Source organism: Narcine bancroftii, chromosome 7 (assembly GCF_036971445.1).
Source record: "Narcine bancroftii isolate sNarBan1 chromosome 7, sNarBan1.hap1, whole genome shotgun sequence".
Taxonomy (NCBI): domain Eukaryota; kingdom Metazoa; phylum Chordata; class Chondrichthyes; order Torpediniformes; family Narcinidae; genus Narcine; species Narcine bancroftii.
The window spans coordinates 210,461,525-210,479,023 of NC_091475.1; the positions used below are offsets into that span (position 1 = coordinate 210,461,525).

The 17,499-nt window shown below is 44.3% G+C and overlaps 1 protein-coding gene across 1 annotated transcript; it reads right to left on the reverse strand.

Moving 5' to 3' along the window:
- Nucleotides 1-1,227: 1,227 nt before the first annotated feature.
- LOC138739661 (olfactory receptor 52E4-like) lies at nt 1,228-16,503 on the reverse strand. Its single transcript, XM_069892167.1, has 2 exons — nt 16,380-16,503; nt 1,228-5,985 (listed from the first exon to the last, which is right to left on the reverse strand). Exon 2 carries the CDS (start codon nt 5,966-5,968, stop codon nt 5,024-5,026), a length of 945 nt encoding a protein of 314 aa, XP_069748268.1. The 5' UTR covers nt 5,969-5,985; nt 16,380-16,503; the 3' UTR covers nt 1,228-5,023.
- Nucleotides 16,504-17,499: the final 996 nt, after the last annotated feature.

Consider the following 17,499-nt stretch of genomic DNA (forward strand, 5'->3'; position numbering starts at 1 on the left):
CTGCTCTAGACCTAATTACCACTGAAATAGTTTGCTTGAGAAAAATTGTCCTTGGCCCATTTTTTTTGGAGTTCTGAAACCAAATGAGGGATGATTAAAACTTTTTATTTCTACCCACATCCCACCTTAAGCAATCCCTTACTGATCACACAGCACTGATGGCATAGGGATTACTTAAAGTGGGATGTGAGTGGAAAGAAAAAGGTCGAGAACCACTAATTTAGTGCTTCCCTTATTTCAATGTTGGAGAACATTCTGTATCCTTGAGTGTCTAATAAATTAAACAAGTAAATTATTCCAAAATATTTATACATATTTATTTTATATTACATTTTTATGTACATATGTGATTATTATGTGTTGTGTGTTGTGCGTGCACTGTGGTATGGAGAAATGCTGTTTCGTCTGATGGTAATAAACTTGAACAGAGTTCGGAAGTCATGTTTCAGCTGTATAAATATTTGGTTCGGCCCACTTTTGGAATTCTGTGCATTTTTAGCTGCCACGTTATGGGAAGGAGCTAGAGACTTTGGAGAGAGTTCACCAGGGTGTAGCCTGGATTAGAGAGTATTTGTTATCAGGACAGGTTGAACAATCTCCTCTGGACTGTCGGAGACCTGCTGGAGGTTGCTAAAGCAATGGGAGGCAGTTAGGGTGGGCAGTCCAGAATGGAATTGGCACACTTTAGAAGCCACATAAGCTGAAAAGGAGAAATGTTCACAAGAAACACAGGCCTGAACCCTTTGTCAAGGTCAACAAGGGCTTAGGGAAGGGCTCAGGCACGAAATGTCAGCTCTACATCTTTACCTCCTATGAACGCTGCAAGACGGGCTGAGTTCCTCCAGCGTTTCTGAGTTTCGACTACAAACACAGCATCTATAGACCTTCATGTTTCACTCAAGGTATGAGACAAGTTATTTTACATCGAGAGTGGAGGGGGCCAGGGGAGATGGAGGAAGCAAATACAATGACAATATTATATTAGAGATACGATACCTGTGGGATGTTCGATTTGGAAGCATGGACAAGCTCAGACATTATGTGCTGTGTCCTAGGTTCAAGGAGATATTGAAAAGGCCAAAACTATGGGCCAGAATTGGGAATGGATAATGGAAAGAGATTTAACTTTATGTAGCGCCTTTTACCAAATTGAGGGCAGTTGGTGCCTGAGAGTCAGACAGCACGGAACAGGCCTAATGCATCATCAATGACTCCAAAAAACTGGAATTTTCATAAAACTGACAGGCTTTTATTCACAATAGAATGGAGTCACATCCATACACTGGGGAGGGGGCTGTGGAACAGACACCTTGATTCAGGAGCCCGTGGGAGAGGCCACAGGTACAGTTGTGTCCAATCACTAGTTTACCACAAGGGAGGGAGAGAGAAAACGGGAAACCATAGACTTGTTCGCCTGTCATCGGTAGGGGGAAAATGCTAGAAACAGTTATTAAAGCTGTGATTGCAGCACATTTGGAAAGTGGTGGTTTCATCGGACAGAGTCAGCATGGTTTTGTGAAGGGAAAATCATGTCTGATGAATTTAATAGAAATTTTTGAGGATGTAATTAGTCGAGTGGATAAGGGAGAACCAGTGGATGTGGTAAATCTGGACTTACAGAAGGCTTTTGATAAGGTCCTGCACAGGAGATTAGTGTAAAAACTTAAAGCTCACGGTAAAGGAGGGATGGTATTGAGATGATTGGAGAATTGGTTGACAGACAAGAAGCAAAGGGTAGAAATAAATGGGTTATTTTCAAAATGGCAGGCAGTGACTAGTGAGGGACCACAAGGCTCAGTGCTGGGACCCTGTTTTGTGGAAACTGCCAAAATGTTTGGCCTGGAAGTCAGCCTGAAGAAAACTGAGGTCCTCCATCAGCCAGCTCCCCACCATGACTACCAGCCGCCCCACATCTCCATCGGGCACACAAAACTCAAAACGGTAAACCAGTTTACCTATCTCGGCTGCACCATTTCATCGGATGCAAGGATCGACAACGAGATAGACAACAGACTCACCAAGGCAAATAGCGCCTTTGGAAGACTACACAAAAGTGTCTGGAAAAACAACCAACTGAAAAACCTCACAAAGATTAGCGTATACAAAGCCGTTGTCATACCCACACTCCTGTTCGGCTCTGAATCATGGGTCCTCTACCGGCATCACCTACAGCTCCTAGAACGCTTCCACCAGCGTTGTCTCCGCTCCATCCTCAACATTCATTGGAGCGACTTCATCCCTAACATCAAAGTACTCGAGATGGCAGAGGCCGACAGCATCGAATCCACGCTGCTGAAGATCCAACTGCGCTGGGCAGGTCACGTCTCCAGAATGGAGGTCCATCGCCTTCCCAAGATCGTGATCGTGTTATATGGCGAGCTCTCCACTGGCCACCGTGACAGAGGTGCACCAAAGAAGAGGTACAAGGACTGCCTAAAGAAATCTCTTGGTGCCTGCCACATTGACCACCGCCAGTGGGCTGATATCGCCTCAAACCGTGCATCTTGGCGCCTCACAGTTCGGCGGGCAGCAACCTCCTTTGAAGAAGACCGCAGAGCCCACCTCACTGACAAAAGACAAAGGAGGAAAAACCCAACACCCAACCCCAACCAACCAATTTTCCCCTGCAACCGCTGGAACCGTGTCTGCCTGTCCCGCATCGGACTTGTCAGCCACATACGAGCCTGCAGCTGACGTGGACATTACCCCTCCATAAATCTTCGTCCGCGAAGCCAAGCCAAAGAAAAGAATATCAATGACTTAGATAAGGGAATAGAAAGCAGTATCTCCAAGTTTGCAGACGAAACGAAGCTGGGTGGCAGGGTTAGCTGTGTAGAGGATGCAGGGTGACTTGGGCAAGTTAGGTGAGTGGGCCAAGGCATTAATGTGGATGAATGTGAGGTTGTCCACTTTGGAGGCAACAACAGGAGAGATCATTACCTCAATGGGTCCCATTAGAAAAAGGAGAGATGCAACGAGACCTGGGTGTCGCTGTGCATCAGTTATTGAAAGTGGGCAGGCAGGTACAGCAGGCAGAGAGGAAAGTGAATGGTATGTTGGCATTCAGAGCAAGAGGATTCGAGTACAGGAGCAGAGAGGTTCTACTGCAGCCATACAGGGCCTTGGTGAGACCACAGCTGGGGTATAGTGTACAGTTTTGGTCTCTGTATCTGAGGAAAGACATCCTTGCCATAGAGGGAGTGCAAAGATGGTTCACTAGACATACCAGGGATGGCAGGACTTGCATATAAAAAAAGGTTGGATAGACTAGGCTTATACTCGCTGGAATTTAAAAGATTCAGGGGGGATCTTACAGAAATGTATAAAATTCTTAAGGGATTAGACAGGTTAGATGCAGAAGATTATTCTTGACGTTGGGGAAAACTAGAACCAGAGGTCAAAGTTTAAGGATAAGTGGGGGTGGTGGAAGTTTTTTAGGACTGAGATGAGGAAAAGTTTTTTTTCTCTCAGAGGGTGGTGAATCTGTGGAATTCTTTGCCACAGGAAGTAGTTGAATCCGATTCTTTACCTACATTTAAGAGTGAGTTAGATTTGGCCCTTGTGGGAAAGGAGATCAGGGGGTTTAGGGAGAAGGCAGGCACTGGGGACTTAGTAGATGATCAGCCATGATCAAAATGAATGGCGGTGTAGGCTTGAAGGTTCAAATGGCCTACTTCTATGTTTCTATGTTTCAGTCCAAATGCAACCTGACCAAGCCGACATTTTGGGCCAGTTCCATTTCCCTGAATTTGGCCCAGATGCTTCTCAACCCTTCCAGACCCACACACTTGTCCTAGCATCTTTTGAATGTCAGGATCTTACCCGCTTCCTCTGGCAGCTTGTTCCAGACGCGGGTCACCCTCTGAGGGAAAACATTGCTCTTCAAGACCCTCTCCCCTTTCACCTTAAATCTATGCCCTCTTCTTCATAGGCCGCATTCTCATGGCAGCCCCCTAGATTTGGAAAGATCTACCCTGTTCATTGAACATTCCAGCTCGCTACAGGCCCTTTGGCCCACGATGTTGCGCTGACCACATAAACCTGAAACGTCGGTTCTGTATCTTCACCTTTGCTCCATAAAGGCCACTGTTTGACCTGCTGACCTTCTCCAGCATTTTGTCTTTTTTACAAGTAAACCTACTCAACCATCTAACTTTTCTCTCCCTCACATCCCTAACCCTCTATTTTTCTTACATCCACGTGCCTGTCTAAAAGTTTTTCAAACGTCCCTATGGTACCAGCCTCCACCACCATCCCTGGCAATGCATTCCAGGCATCCACTGCTCTTACATAAGATGGAGGTATGTAAATTAAAATGTAGACATTCAGTGTGATATTTTGGCCCATGAGCCGCCCAATTGATCTACAACCCCCGGTGCGTTTTGATCGGTGGGAGGAATCCGGACCCCCCAGTGGAAATCCAGGCAGACATGGGGAAAGTGTACCGACTCCTTACAGACAGTGCCAAATTCAAACCCAGGCCTGATTGCTGGCGCAGTAACAGGGTTGCGCCAACTGCTATGCCCACTGGGCCTCCCACTTACTGTGGTGGTAAGTTGTTCCCATTGGTGGGAGAGACCAGAACTGGGGAGACAGCCTCAAGGTCCCAGGTAGTAGATTTAGGACGGAGGTGAGGAGGAACTGCTTTTCCCAGAGAGGGGTGAATCTGTGGAATTCACTATCCATTGAAACAGTGGAGGTGACCGCAGTAAATATATTTAAGACCAGCTTGGGTAGATTTTTATATAGTTGGGGAATTAAGGGATATGGGGGAAAGGCAGGTGGGTGGAGATTAGCTCATCAGCAGATCAGCCACGATCTCGGTGAATGGCGGAGTAGGCTCGACGGGCCTGATGGCTGACTCCTGCTCCTGTTTCTTATGTTCTTGTACCTGACGTCTCCCCTAAACTTTCCTCCACTCACCTTGCACAGATGTCCTCTGGCATTTGCTACTCTTGCCCTGGGGTGAGGGTGGGGTGGAGGGGGGGGGGGTGCGGAACAGGCTGTCCACCCTCTCTCCCTGTCAACATCCATCTGAAATTCTCTTCCTGCCCAGCATTTTCAGGAAAGCATTCCTGATTTCCTTTGTCCTCACACCATAGATGATGGGATTGAAGATGGGTTGGAGGGTTGTGAAGGTAATTGCTACCACAAAGTGGAGCTCGTCCGAGAAGAGGCTGGGCACCAGGTACATGGTAAACTCGAACAGTGCGCTCGCATAGAACAGCGTCAGGACGCAGAGGTGCGAGGTGCAGGTGTTGAGAGCTTTGACTCGTGTCTCGCCTCGCCCGTGGCTGACGGCCACCTTGAAGATCTTGAAGTAGGAAAAGCCGATGAGGGAGCTGTCGGGCAGCGTGATGAGGAAGGAGAGTGGGTACGTGATGGTGTCACTGGCTGACGCCCCCTGGCAGGCCAGCTTGGACAGGGAGCCGTAGTTGCAGTAGCAATTCCGGATGTAGTTGGAGCCGCAGTAGGTGGCCCGAGCCAGCAGCGCAGCAACTGCGACAAAGCATGCGGCCCGCAGGAGGACCACCAGCACCACACCCAGGATAAGGCAGCGCAGCGTCAGCTGATGGTAACAGAAGGGGCGGCAAATGGCCATGTACCGGTCGTAAGCCATGGCCACCAGCAGTGTGGACTCACTCAGCGCCGTGAGGTAGACGAAGAACATCTGGGTGATGCAGCCCTGCAGGGTGATGACTTGGGACTGAAACAGGTACATGGCCAGGAGCCTGGGGATGACCACGGTGGCCAGGGTGATATCAATGATGGCCAGAAGGCAGAGGAGGTAATACATGAGCTCGTGCATCCGGGCTTCCCTCTTCACCAGGAACAAGATGGACAGGTTGGCAGCAAGGATGACGATGTAAACCAGCAGAAAGAGGGCGGATATCAGCGCAGAGTGTCCGCTGCCACCTGGGACCCCCTGCAGGATAAACTCAGTGTGACTCCTGTTGCCTTGATCCATGCTTTCCAGTGTGGGATCTGGAAATGAGAATAAACAAGGGGTGAGAGAGGTGGCGGATCAGTTTCAGAATCAGAATAAGAATTCATTGTCACCAAGGCCCCACACTAGGCCTCAGGCTGCAGTAGGCCGGCTCGTGGGGAACCAGGGGCTAGGATCCATCAGGGGGCCGATGGTGAGCAGGGAGCTCCCAAAGGGCCTTGGGCACTGGCAGCTCTCTGATCATATTGGGGGGAGGGGGGGTTGGGACTGAGCAGGGAGAGTCAGATGCCTGGAGCTCGGGGTCACCGCCGGACCGGACAGGAGGCCGCGCGGCTACGGAGGTGCGGGAAACCCCGACATTGGATGGTGTTCCGGAATCCTCAGATACTCGGTATCTTTTCATTCTCCTCTTGACGGGTGATGCTGCTTTGTGAGTCTTTACAGGGTGAAGAGAGGGAAGGTTTTCCTGCATTTTGTGTTACGTGACAGTTAATGGAACCTTGGATGTAGGAGGTGAAACCTCAGCAAGGTCCAGAAAGATGCCCTGTGCTCAAATTCTCCACAGTAATAACAGCAATTTGTCTTTCAAATTCAGAATTAGAACTAGAATTTATTTAAGTTTAGACGGACAACACGGTAACAGGTCCTTTAGACCCACTAGTCCTTGCTGCCCAAATACACCCAATCAACCTACACCCCTGGTATGTTTCGAATGGTGGGAGGAAACCAGAGCCCCCGGGGAAAACACATGCAGACTCTTTACAGACGGCACGGGATTCAGACCGCGGTCCCGATCACTGGTGGTGTAAAGGCGTTGCGCTAACTGCTACACCAACTGGGCCACCCCTACAAGTCACAAAATTCGTTATTTTGCGGCAGCGTCACAGGGCCGACATTCACGTGAACCACCTTACAACAATCAACAAAAGTAGTGCACGAAAAGTCAAAATAAGGCCGTGTCTACGGTTCATTGATCATTCAGGAATCTGCTGGCAGAGGGGAAGAAGCAGTCATTGAGCCGCTGAGGGCTTGTCTTCAGGCTCCTGTACCTTTTTCCTGATGGTAGCAGAGTGATGGCCTGGGTGTTGAGGGTCTTTGAGGATAGAGGCTGCTTTCTTAAGATGCCGCCTCATGTAGATGTCCTCGATGGAGTGAAGTATGGTGATGTCGCAGGCCACAACGCTATCAAGCAATGCTCACGATGAATGTCATCAGTAGAGGATCCGTGATGTCACAGGCTGAGTTAACAACCCTCATTTCAACATTTAAGGGAAATTTGGATTGGTTCATGGGAGGGATATATGGCCCGGGTGCAGGGACAAGGTGGAAACAGTTATTCAGCATGGACTAGATGGGCTGAAGTGCCTGTTTCCATACTGTAGTGTTAACATGGAACATTACAGCACAGAGTTCAGGTCTTTCTGCCCACGATGCTGTGCTGACCGATATAAACCTACTCAATAAACTCAACCTTCCCTACCTCACAACCTATTGTTCTTACATCCATCTCCTGTCTAAGAGTCTTTTAAATGTCCCTATTGTACCAGCCTCCACCACCACCCCCAGCAACGCATTCCTGGCCCCCACCTCTCTCTCTGTAGAAAAACATACCCCTGACGTCTCCCCTAAACTCCCCTCACCTTTTATTTTTTGGAAAACTTTATTTATAATCAATAATAAATGATACATACAAAATACAATACAATATATATTCTATCGAATCTATCCCATAAAACTCCCTCACCCTCCATCCCTATCCCTCCCACCTCACCCAACCCACTACTAAACTACCCCAAAAAAAGAAAGAAAAGAAATGGGGGAGAATAATTAAAGCAGTACATTCAGATATGTGTCGCCATTTGGACCACACCACCCATGTATGGGAAAATATTTTAACAATTAGAATGCATCCAATCCATGTATAGTCTCCAAACTTTAACAAAAAAGGATAATTATTTTGTAAATTATATGTTATCTTCCATAACAGAATACATGACCTCATCTCCACATGCCATTGTTGAATGTTCAGTTTAATCGCATTCTTCCATGTAACTGCAAGACATGTTCTAGCTACTTCTAAAGCCAACCTCATAAAAGCAATTTGAAATTTGTCTAATTTTAACTCTAAACACAATGATTTAATATGACCCAACAAAAGTTATCATACGGTCAAATGGAATTTTAAATTTAAACATAACTTCCAAAATTTCTTTGATTCTATTCCAAAAGAGTTTAACCGTCTCACATAGCCACACCGAATGTCAAAAGGCTCCTACTTCCCTAAGACATCTAAAACATAAATCTGAAGTGACATATGCAAATTTCTTCAATTTCTCGAGAGTTTATTGCACATTTACAATTTTAGTCATACTGTCTTCACATATCGACATCCACTCATCTGGGGAGATGGATATTCCGAAATCTTTTTCCAATTTCTCTTTAGTTTTATCTATATCCAGTTTAAGCATTTTAACCTGCAGTAAATTATACATATTCAATATAAATTCTTTCCTACCACCGTCCTCTTTTCACCAATCTGAGATAATTCAATAATAGCCCAAACCAAGGGGCTATCTACTTGAAACATCCTATTTATAAATTTTAACTGTGCTGATTTGTAATAATGTTGAAAATTAGGTAGTTGTAAACCTCCCAATACATATTTCCATGTTAATTTTTTATCTTTCCAGAGAAACTTTCTTACCAAAGAATTTAAATCCTTAAAAAATTTATAAGGTATCTTACACGGAATAGATTGAAACAAGTATTGAATTTGAGGAAAGATATTCATTTTAATACAATTCACCTGTCCCACCAACGTTATAGGTGAATCCTTCCACCTATTCAAGTCATCTTTAATTCTAACCAGTAATGGTAAATAATTCAATGCAAATAAATGTTCATAATTATTATCAATAATAATACCCAAATATTTAATACGATCAGACCATCTAAACTTCACAGTATGTCTACATGACGAATAGTCCATCTCTGTCAAAGGCATAATTTCACTCTTCTCCCAGTTTACTTTTTAACCAGATAATGCTCCGTACTGTTGCAAACATTTATGTAAGATCTCCAAAGACTGTGAAGGATGTATTAAATATATCAACACATCATCTGCAAGCAAATTTATCTTATATTCATTAGAATTCACCCTACTACCTGTAATCACATTATCTTGCCTAATCATCTGCGCCAAAGGTTCAATAACCAATGCAAAGAGAGTTAGCCACAAAGGACAACTCTGTCTAGTTGATCTAGTTAATGTAAAAAGTGAATATATCTGACCATTTGTCACCACTCTTGCAGTAGGATTTTTACACAATGCCTTAACCCAACCAGTAAACAGAGGCCCAAAATTAAACCTTTCCAAGACCTTAAACAGAAAACTCCACTCCACTCTATCAAAGGCTTTGTCAGCATCCAAAGAAATTACCATCCATAGGTCAGATTGCTGCCATGAAATATTAATAAAGAAATCAATTTTACTATGGTTCTTAATAAAGCCTGGCTGATCCACATGAACCAAATCAGGTAAATATTTTGCCAATCTATTAGCCAGAACCTTGGCTACTATCTTATAATCCATATTTAACAAAGAAATAGGTCTAAATGATCCCGCATTTAAGGGATTCCTATCCTTTTTAGGAATAATAGTAATAATTGCTTTAGGGAAAGAGTGCAGTAAGGAACCAACTTTACCCGCCTGATCTAAAATATCCATCAATAAAGGGACTAATAAATCTTGAAACTCCTTATAAAATTCAGAGGTAAATCCATCATCACCTGGAGATTTACCACTTGACATATTTCAAAGTGTCTCTGTTAATTCATTGACAGTAAAACAAGCATCCAACTCCTTAACATCTGTATCATTTACAGAATGCAAAGCTAAACCAGATAAAAAAACTTTCAATAGCACCCCCATCTTGCTCTACCTCAACTTCTCATAAAACCTATGAAACTATCATTAATTTCTTGAGGTTTATAGGTAATTTTCAACTGATATCGAGCAGCATTTATCATTCCAGATGCTTGTTCTGTCTTTAACTGCCATGCTAAGTCTTTATCGCTCTCTCCCCTAACTCATAATACCGTCGATTAGTCCTCAGTAAAAGCCTTTCAAATTTATGTTTGTAATGGATTATATTGTAATTTTAAATTAACTAATCATATTTTTTAAATCTTCCATTGAATCAAAGTGTAAATCTTTCTCCAGAATCTCTATCTCCTTCTCCAACTTATCAGCTTCAGCCATTTGCTGTTTTTAACTTTAACCATATAAATGATAATTTGTCCCCATAAATAAGCTTTAAAAGCATCCCACAAAACAAATTTAGAGCCAACTGAACCTACATTTATCTTCAAAAAACTTTGAATGTGGCCCCATATAAATTTAGAAAATTCCAGATCTTTAAGTGAGAGGGAATTGAAATGCCACCGGTACACATTCTCCATCCTCTCCGAAATACTACAAGTAGTCAATAACAAGGAATGAACAGATAAAATCCTAGGTTTGTATACAAAGCTTCTGTAATTTTACCTTGCAATTGCAACGACACTAAAAACAAATCTATTCTTGAGAAAGAGTCATGCTGAAATGAATAAAATGAAAAATCTTTTTTTTTAGGATTTAATTTCCTCTATATATCTACTAAATTCAACTTCTTCATTAACACCATCAATTGCTTAGTCATTTTAGTTCTAATTACCATTTTCAGAAATTTATACAATATTGGATCTAAACATCAATTGAAATCACCTCGTATCATAATTGTGTCATAAGCCTGATTCAAATTAAGAAAAGAATCCACCATAAATTGTTCATCATCAGTATTTGGGGCATAAAAACTCATTAAAGTCCAAGATTTAGAAAAAGAAATTGTACAATTAACAATCAAAAGTCTCCCAGCTGCTTCAAAAACTGACTCCAATTTAAAAGGTAATTTCTTATTAATCAAAATAGCACCCCCTCTTGCTTTAGAATTAAAAGAAGATGATAAAACCTGCCCGACCCAATCTCTTTTCAATTTCGATGGCTCTTTATTGGTCAAATGAGTTTCCTGCAAAAAAGATACATCAACTTTCAATTTTTAAAGATATGTCAATACCCTCTTTCTTTTAATAGGGTTGTTCAGCCTGTTAATATTAAAAGTAACAAAATTTAAATTAGCCATTTAAGAATTCTTCACTCATCCCACCATAAATGGTGAAGTATCTCCCCATGACATCAATACACACAAAAAATTAAAGTTCTCTTCCAAAAGGAATTTTAAAAAACCCCAATACAAAAAAAAATACCCAATGATATTACCTCCTTCAATTACATGGGAGTGAGAGATGCCACAAAGTGGCTGACGACTTCGGAAGGATCCGCATTTGGACCTCCCCGCGAAGAGAACAATAAAAAATAATAGACATTCATCTCAAGCAGGAAATGCTTCTTCTAAATCACGATTCACTTGATCTTCATCAATTCCAATATCAATCAACAGCCAAGATTCCATCTCTCTTTACCAGACCTCCCCTTCGGAATAACAACAAGCTACTGAGAAAATTTATTTGAATTTTGGCCCTGCTTATTATCAGGTAAAGAATTAACAAACTCCAAGCTTCTGCATCATCTGAAAAAAAAAATGAGACTGATACTCCCCATAAAAATTGTTTAATACAGCAGGGTAACGAAAAGCCTCCAAAGAACAGCTTTAGCCAAATTAAATTCTTTACGACGTTTAATCACAGTTTGACTCAAATCAGCATAAAAAAAGACCCTGTTATTTTTAACAAGCGGAGACCCCTGATTATTTCTCGCATTCTGCATCGTAAGTCTCAAAATCACTTCTCTATCTTGGTAATACAAACAACGTATCAGAATAGAGCAGGACATGGCTTCCTCCGTATCGCTCGATGAGCTCTGTCCAGCTCCAGTCCATTCAGAAAATGTACTGGTCCCAAACCTCCAGGATCCATTTTTGAAAAAAATGGACTGGATCTGGTTCTTTGAAATCCTCCGGAAGACCGGCTATCTTAATATTGTTCCTCCGACTCTGGTTCTCCAAAACATCAATCTTGTTTAACAAATCAGTCTTTTGTATTTCCAAACCAGTAAATCAATCTTTTATCTTTTCCATCTTCTCTTTACAAAAGTCAACATCTTCTTTAGTATTAATAAACCCTTCTTCAATCTTTTTGAATTTGTCCTGAACTTTATCCACAGCTTTCAGATATTTGGCCTCATCCATTTTAATTATTGCTTTTTCCCCTTTCATCTCTACAAGTTGCTCCTTCCTAGCAGAAAAACCTTGTCTTATTTGTAAAGCCAGGTCAGCATTAGAAGGTGAATCTAACTGATGGGAACCAGACTCAAACGTAGAAGCCTGGCTCACCCTAGGCCTACCCTGGAATGTAGCAGTTACTTCTGTTAAAAACTGATCCTCGTCCTCTTCCAGTTTGATGGCGTCCTCCTCCTCTTCCATCGGGGAAACAGCTGATTCAACCCGACTGCGGGAACGGATGCCCCCCTTCCCCGGGCCGGTGGAGATCGGGTCCCCCTGTAGCCTGGGCCTTTTCGGGCATTGTGTGCATATGCAAAAGTTCGTGTGAGCGCAGTTGGTCTTCTTGTTCTGAAGTCGATCAACACTGCGCACTGGCGCCACCTTAAGTGACTGCACGTGAGGTCGGCTCCAATGCAGAGAAGGCCTTACCGATGGACTGCCGCTGAGGTCGGGGCTGCAAAGAAATCGAGTCCCCAGGCTCCGCTGTTAAGGTAGGCCGAGTTTTTTCTGACATTGTAGTCGATTTGGTAGCTGTTTTCTTAGTTACTTGAGCTTTAATTTTCCCAATTATTGATAGATTAGTATTTCAACAATATAATCTGTAATTGTAGAAACAAATTAAGCACTTTAATATGGGTTTTTTAAAGTTCTGCCAGGATGGGGTGTTTTCCACATCTTCTCCCTACGCCATCATACCATGCTCCCCCTCCCCTCACCTTCTACACATGTCCTCTGGTATTTGCTACTGTCCACCCTACCTAAGCCTCTCAGAATCTTGTTGACCTTGATTGTCTCCTCTCATCCTTCTTTGATCCAGTGAAAGATCCAAGCTCTGCGAACCTTGCCTCATTAAGGCACGTTCTCCAATCCAGGCAACATTTGGGTTAAACACCAAGCACCGAATTTCGTGACTTGATCATGTCAATAAGTTCTGATTCTGATCTCCACTTTGGGGTTGATTTACCAGTGGGGAGATCACAAAGTTATACTCAAAGGATGGTAAAGATATGACTAATAATTCTGCGGTGCACAGAAATGAAAAACAGGTTGCTATCTTGAATACACCCAGTGACCTGGCCCTTCACAACCGCCCGTGGCAACAAATTCCACAGATTCACTTCTTCCCCCCCCCACCACCCCCCAACCCCGGCTAAAGAAATTTTCTCTTCTACGTGGACGCTCTTCAACCCTGAAGTTGTGCCCGCTTGCCTGAGACTCTCCCACCGTGGGAAACAACCTTTTCTACATCTACTCTGTCCACACTTTTCAACATTTGAAATTTTTGAATGAGATCCCCCCCCCCCCATTCCCCTAAATTCCAACGAGTGCAGGCCAAGAGCTGTCAAACGCTCCTCATACAATAATCCTTTCATTCCCGAAATCGTTCTTGTGAACCTCCTCTGAACTCTCTCCAACGTCAGCACATAACAGCTCATAATCCTCCAAGTGAGGTCTGACCAGAGCCTTATAAAGCCTCAACATCACATCCCTGCTCTTATATTCTATTGCCCTTGAAGTAAATGCATTTTGAACACTTAGGGTGGCTAATTAACTAATGGGTTTACCAACAATTTCCCATCTGAAAAACCACAGAAAACATCCTGTCCTGACACATCTGTGCTGTGCCCAAGACTGCAAATAAATGCAGAGAGTTATGAACGCAGTACAGACCATCACACCACCCCCTCCTCCTCCGTCCACAACATCTATACTACCCACCGCCTCGGAGAGCACCCAACCTCTCATCTCCATCTCCCACTCCCCCACCATTCTGCTGAGCTGAAGGTATACGTGTGAATCTTCAGATTCAGCGACAGCTTCCTTGTTGCTGCTTTAACAGACACCTGAATTGGTCAAAGATCATGGCCCTGCCCTGCTTAACTGCAAAAGGTAAAACACAAAAGTCTGACAATGCTGGAGATACCTTGATGAAGGGCTCAAAGCCGATCTTTGGTTGTGTATCTTTATCTTTGCTGTATAAAGGATGCTGTTTGACCTGTTGAGTTTCAGTGTTTTCACTACTTCTCTCTATACCCTGCTCTCAGCCTATGTAACACCCCACCCTGCACTCAGGCCTAGAGTAGCACCCCACCCTGCACTCAGGCCTAGAGTAACACCCCATCCTGCACTCTGTCCTAGAGTAAAACCCAACCCTGCACACAGTCCTAGAGTAACACCCCACCCTGCACACAGTCCTAGAGTAACACCCCACCCTGCACTCAGGCCTAGAGTAACACCCCACCCTGCACACAGTCCTAGAGTAACACCCCACCCTGCACTCTGTCCTGGAGTAACACCACACATGAGCTTCTGTTTTATTATTTGATAAAACTGTAAAACATAAGAGCAGAAAAAGGCCATTCAGCCCATCAAGTCTGGCCCACCATTTAATCACTAGTTGATCCATTTTCCCCACTCAGCCCCACTGCCCGGCCATCTCCTTTGACCCCCTACCTGATCAATCTCCGCCTTAAATACACCCAATGACTCGGCCTCCACAACTGCTTGTGGGAACAAATTCCACAGATTTACCGCCCTCTTGCTGAAGAAACTCCTCCACATCTCTGTTCTAAGCGCCGCCCTTCAATCTTTTTTTAATGTTAAATTTTTATTTTAAAAATAAATTTAGACATTCAGCGCGGTAACAGGCCATTTCGGCCCATGAGCCCATGCCGCCCAATTTACACCTCTTGTACGTTTCAAATGGTGGGAGGAAACTGATGCCCTGCGGAAAATGCACGCAACATGGGGAGAACGTACAAACTCTTTACGGACAGCACGGGATTCCAACCCTGGTTCCTTTTGGCTGGCGCTGTAAAAGTGTGGCACTTGCCGTTATGCCAACCATGCCATCCAATCCCTAAGTTGTACCCTCTTGTCCAAGACATGCTGATGTGATTCGGCGCACGTTGACTTTGGTGGATGGCACACAAAACAAAGCTGATCCCTCCAGTTTTAGGTTCACCTATCTTGGAAAAGGAGATTGTGACTGTCCAGTCTACCCACATCCCCTCATGATTTTGTAACCCCTGGATGCTCCTGGGAAAAGAGTCTCAGTCTATCCAGCCTCTTCGCATAACTCAAGCCCGAGAATCCCGATAGCTCTTGGAAGGGGAGGCGGAGGAACCAGCACCTGTCTTCATTGATGGGAGTAAAAACACACAGAGATGCTGGAGGAACTCGGCCGGTCTCACAGTGTCCACAGGAGGCAAAGACACATGACTGATGTTTTGGGCCCGAGCCCTTCTTCAAGGTACAAGCAAAAAGCAGGTAGGCGTCTGGATTAAAGACTGTGGAGAAAAAGGGAGGGAGAATGGGAGGGGGATTAGTCCAGACCAACAGACAAACAGTGTTAATTGGATGTGATAAGAGGAATGATGAGAATTGATTTTGACTCTGTGAAAAGAGACAGAGAAAAAAAGGGGGGAGAAAGAGAGAGAGAAAGCTGGAGAAAAGGTGACAAGGGAAAAGATGGGGAGGGGGGGAGGTTTAATGGAAACCGGAGATGTCGACATGAATGTCATCCGGTTGGAGGGTTCCCAGTCGGAGGAAGAGGAGTCGTTCCTCTAATCTGCAGGTGGTGTGGGTCTGGCGGCGCACAAGACCATGGGCAGACATGTCGGCAAGGGAATGGGGTGGGGGAATTGACCTGGGAGATCCATGCTATCACTGAGTTGCTCAATGAAGCGATCTCGCCCTCAGCGCCCAGTTCCTCTGATGCAGAGGAGACCACAAAGGCAGCAGCGGGGACAGAAAGCGACAGTAGAGAAGGTGAGCACCTCCAAGTTTCTGGGAGTCCACAGATCGGAGGATCAGGACCAGATTCTGTGCTGAATATAAATGGGAGATTTATAATCTGATGCGAGAGCCAGTCAACATTCATTTGATTAGAAAAAAATAACATTTGCCAGCTGCCTTTCTGAAAGTTCCTGAATAATATCGATTAGATCCAAAACTGGAATTTTTTTGTATAAAATATATTTTAAAGTAAAATGTTCTGTTGGCAGATTCAGTTCAATCTTTACCCAGTTGCTTAAACAAGAAAACAGCTATTAAGCAAACCTTGAAGTGATGCAAATGATGTTAGCGTTTGTTTTCAGTATTGCTTATTTCCTGTTTTAAAACACAAACAAGCTGTCAGCAATTTTTTTTACCTCCTGACTGTGAAGGCGGTGACGGTGAATCAGCTCAAATCCAGGACCCGCTGAGGGTTAACCAGGTGGAAGGAGCAGAGGGATCCCGTCTCCTGGCCGCGGCTCAGACTAGTGTCCCAATGCATCGTCTGCAGCCTTCTGCACATGCGTTGCCCGGAGCTGGCAGCTGGCATGTGTCATCAGATATGCACCAGGGAAACACTTCCACAGATGAGGGAGATGTGGGTTAGTGGGCCAATAACGTGGAGGGAGCAGACTTGGAGGAAGGTGGGGTGGGAGGGGGGGGGTTTTACAAATAACAGGAGTGTGACAGATTGTTGTATTTTATATTGTATAGACTTGTCAGCCACAAACGAGCCTGCAGCTGACGTGGACTTTTTACCCCCTCCATAAACCTTCGTCCGCGAAGCCAAGCCAAAGAAAAAAGATATATAGTATATTGTATATAGTATATAGATTCTCCCAGAATCACAGTGCGGCTTTCGCGCAAACAGAGGAACTACTGACATGGTCTTTGCCCTCAGACAGCTCCAAGAAAAGTGCAGAGAACAAAACAAAGGACTCTACATCACCTTTGTTGACCTCACCAAAGCCATATGTTTTAAAGGAGATAAATTGAGGCAGATTTTTTTAAGTGTAGTTCACAGACAAATACTTCAAAACAGATCTCATTTATAATACTGGAGCTCTGCTCAAGCCAGACAGCCCGGCTCCGAGTCCCTTTGCAAAAGCTGTGGAGAGTGCCCAAGAGACTTCACTAATGGATTGTTGTTTTTGTAAAGCAACAGATGAAAGAACTTGGAGGACTAGGTTTGGAGCCACTGTCTGTCTGAGTGCAGGTGGCTGTTCTAAGAGGGAGGGTCATGTAGTGGTCGGTGCAACACCTTTACGGCGCTAGCGACTGGGACCCGGGTTCGAATCCTGCGCTGTCTGTAAGGAGTAAGGAGTTTGTACGTTCTCCCCGTGTCTGTGTGGGTTTTCCCCATGGACTCTGGTTTCCTCCTACCCTTCAAAATGTTCCGGGGGTGTAATTAAGGGGGTGTAAATTGGGCAGCACGGATTCATGGGCTGAAAGGACCTGTTACCACTCTGTGTGTCTAAATTTAAATTTTTAATTTTA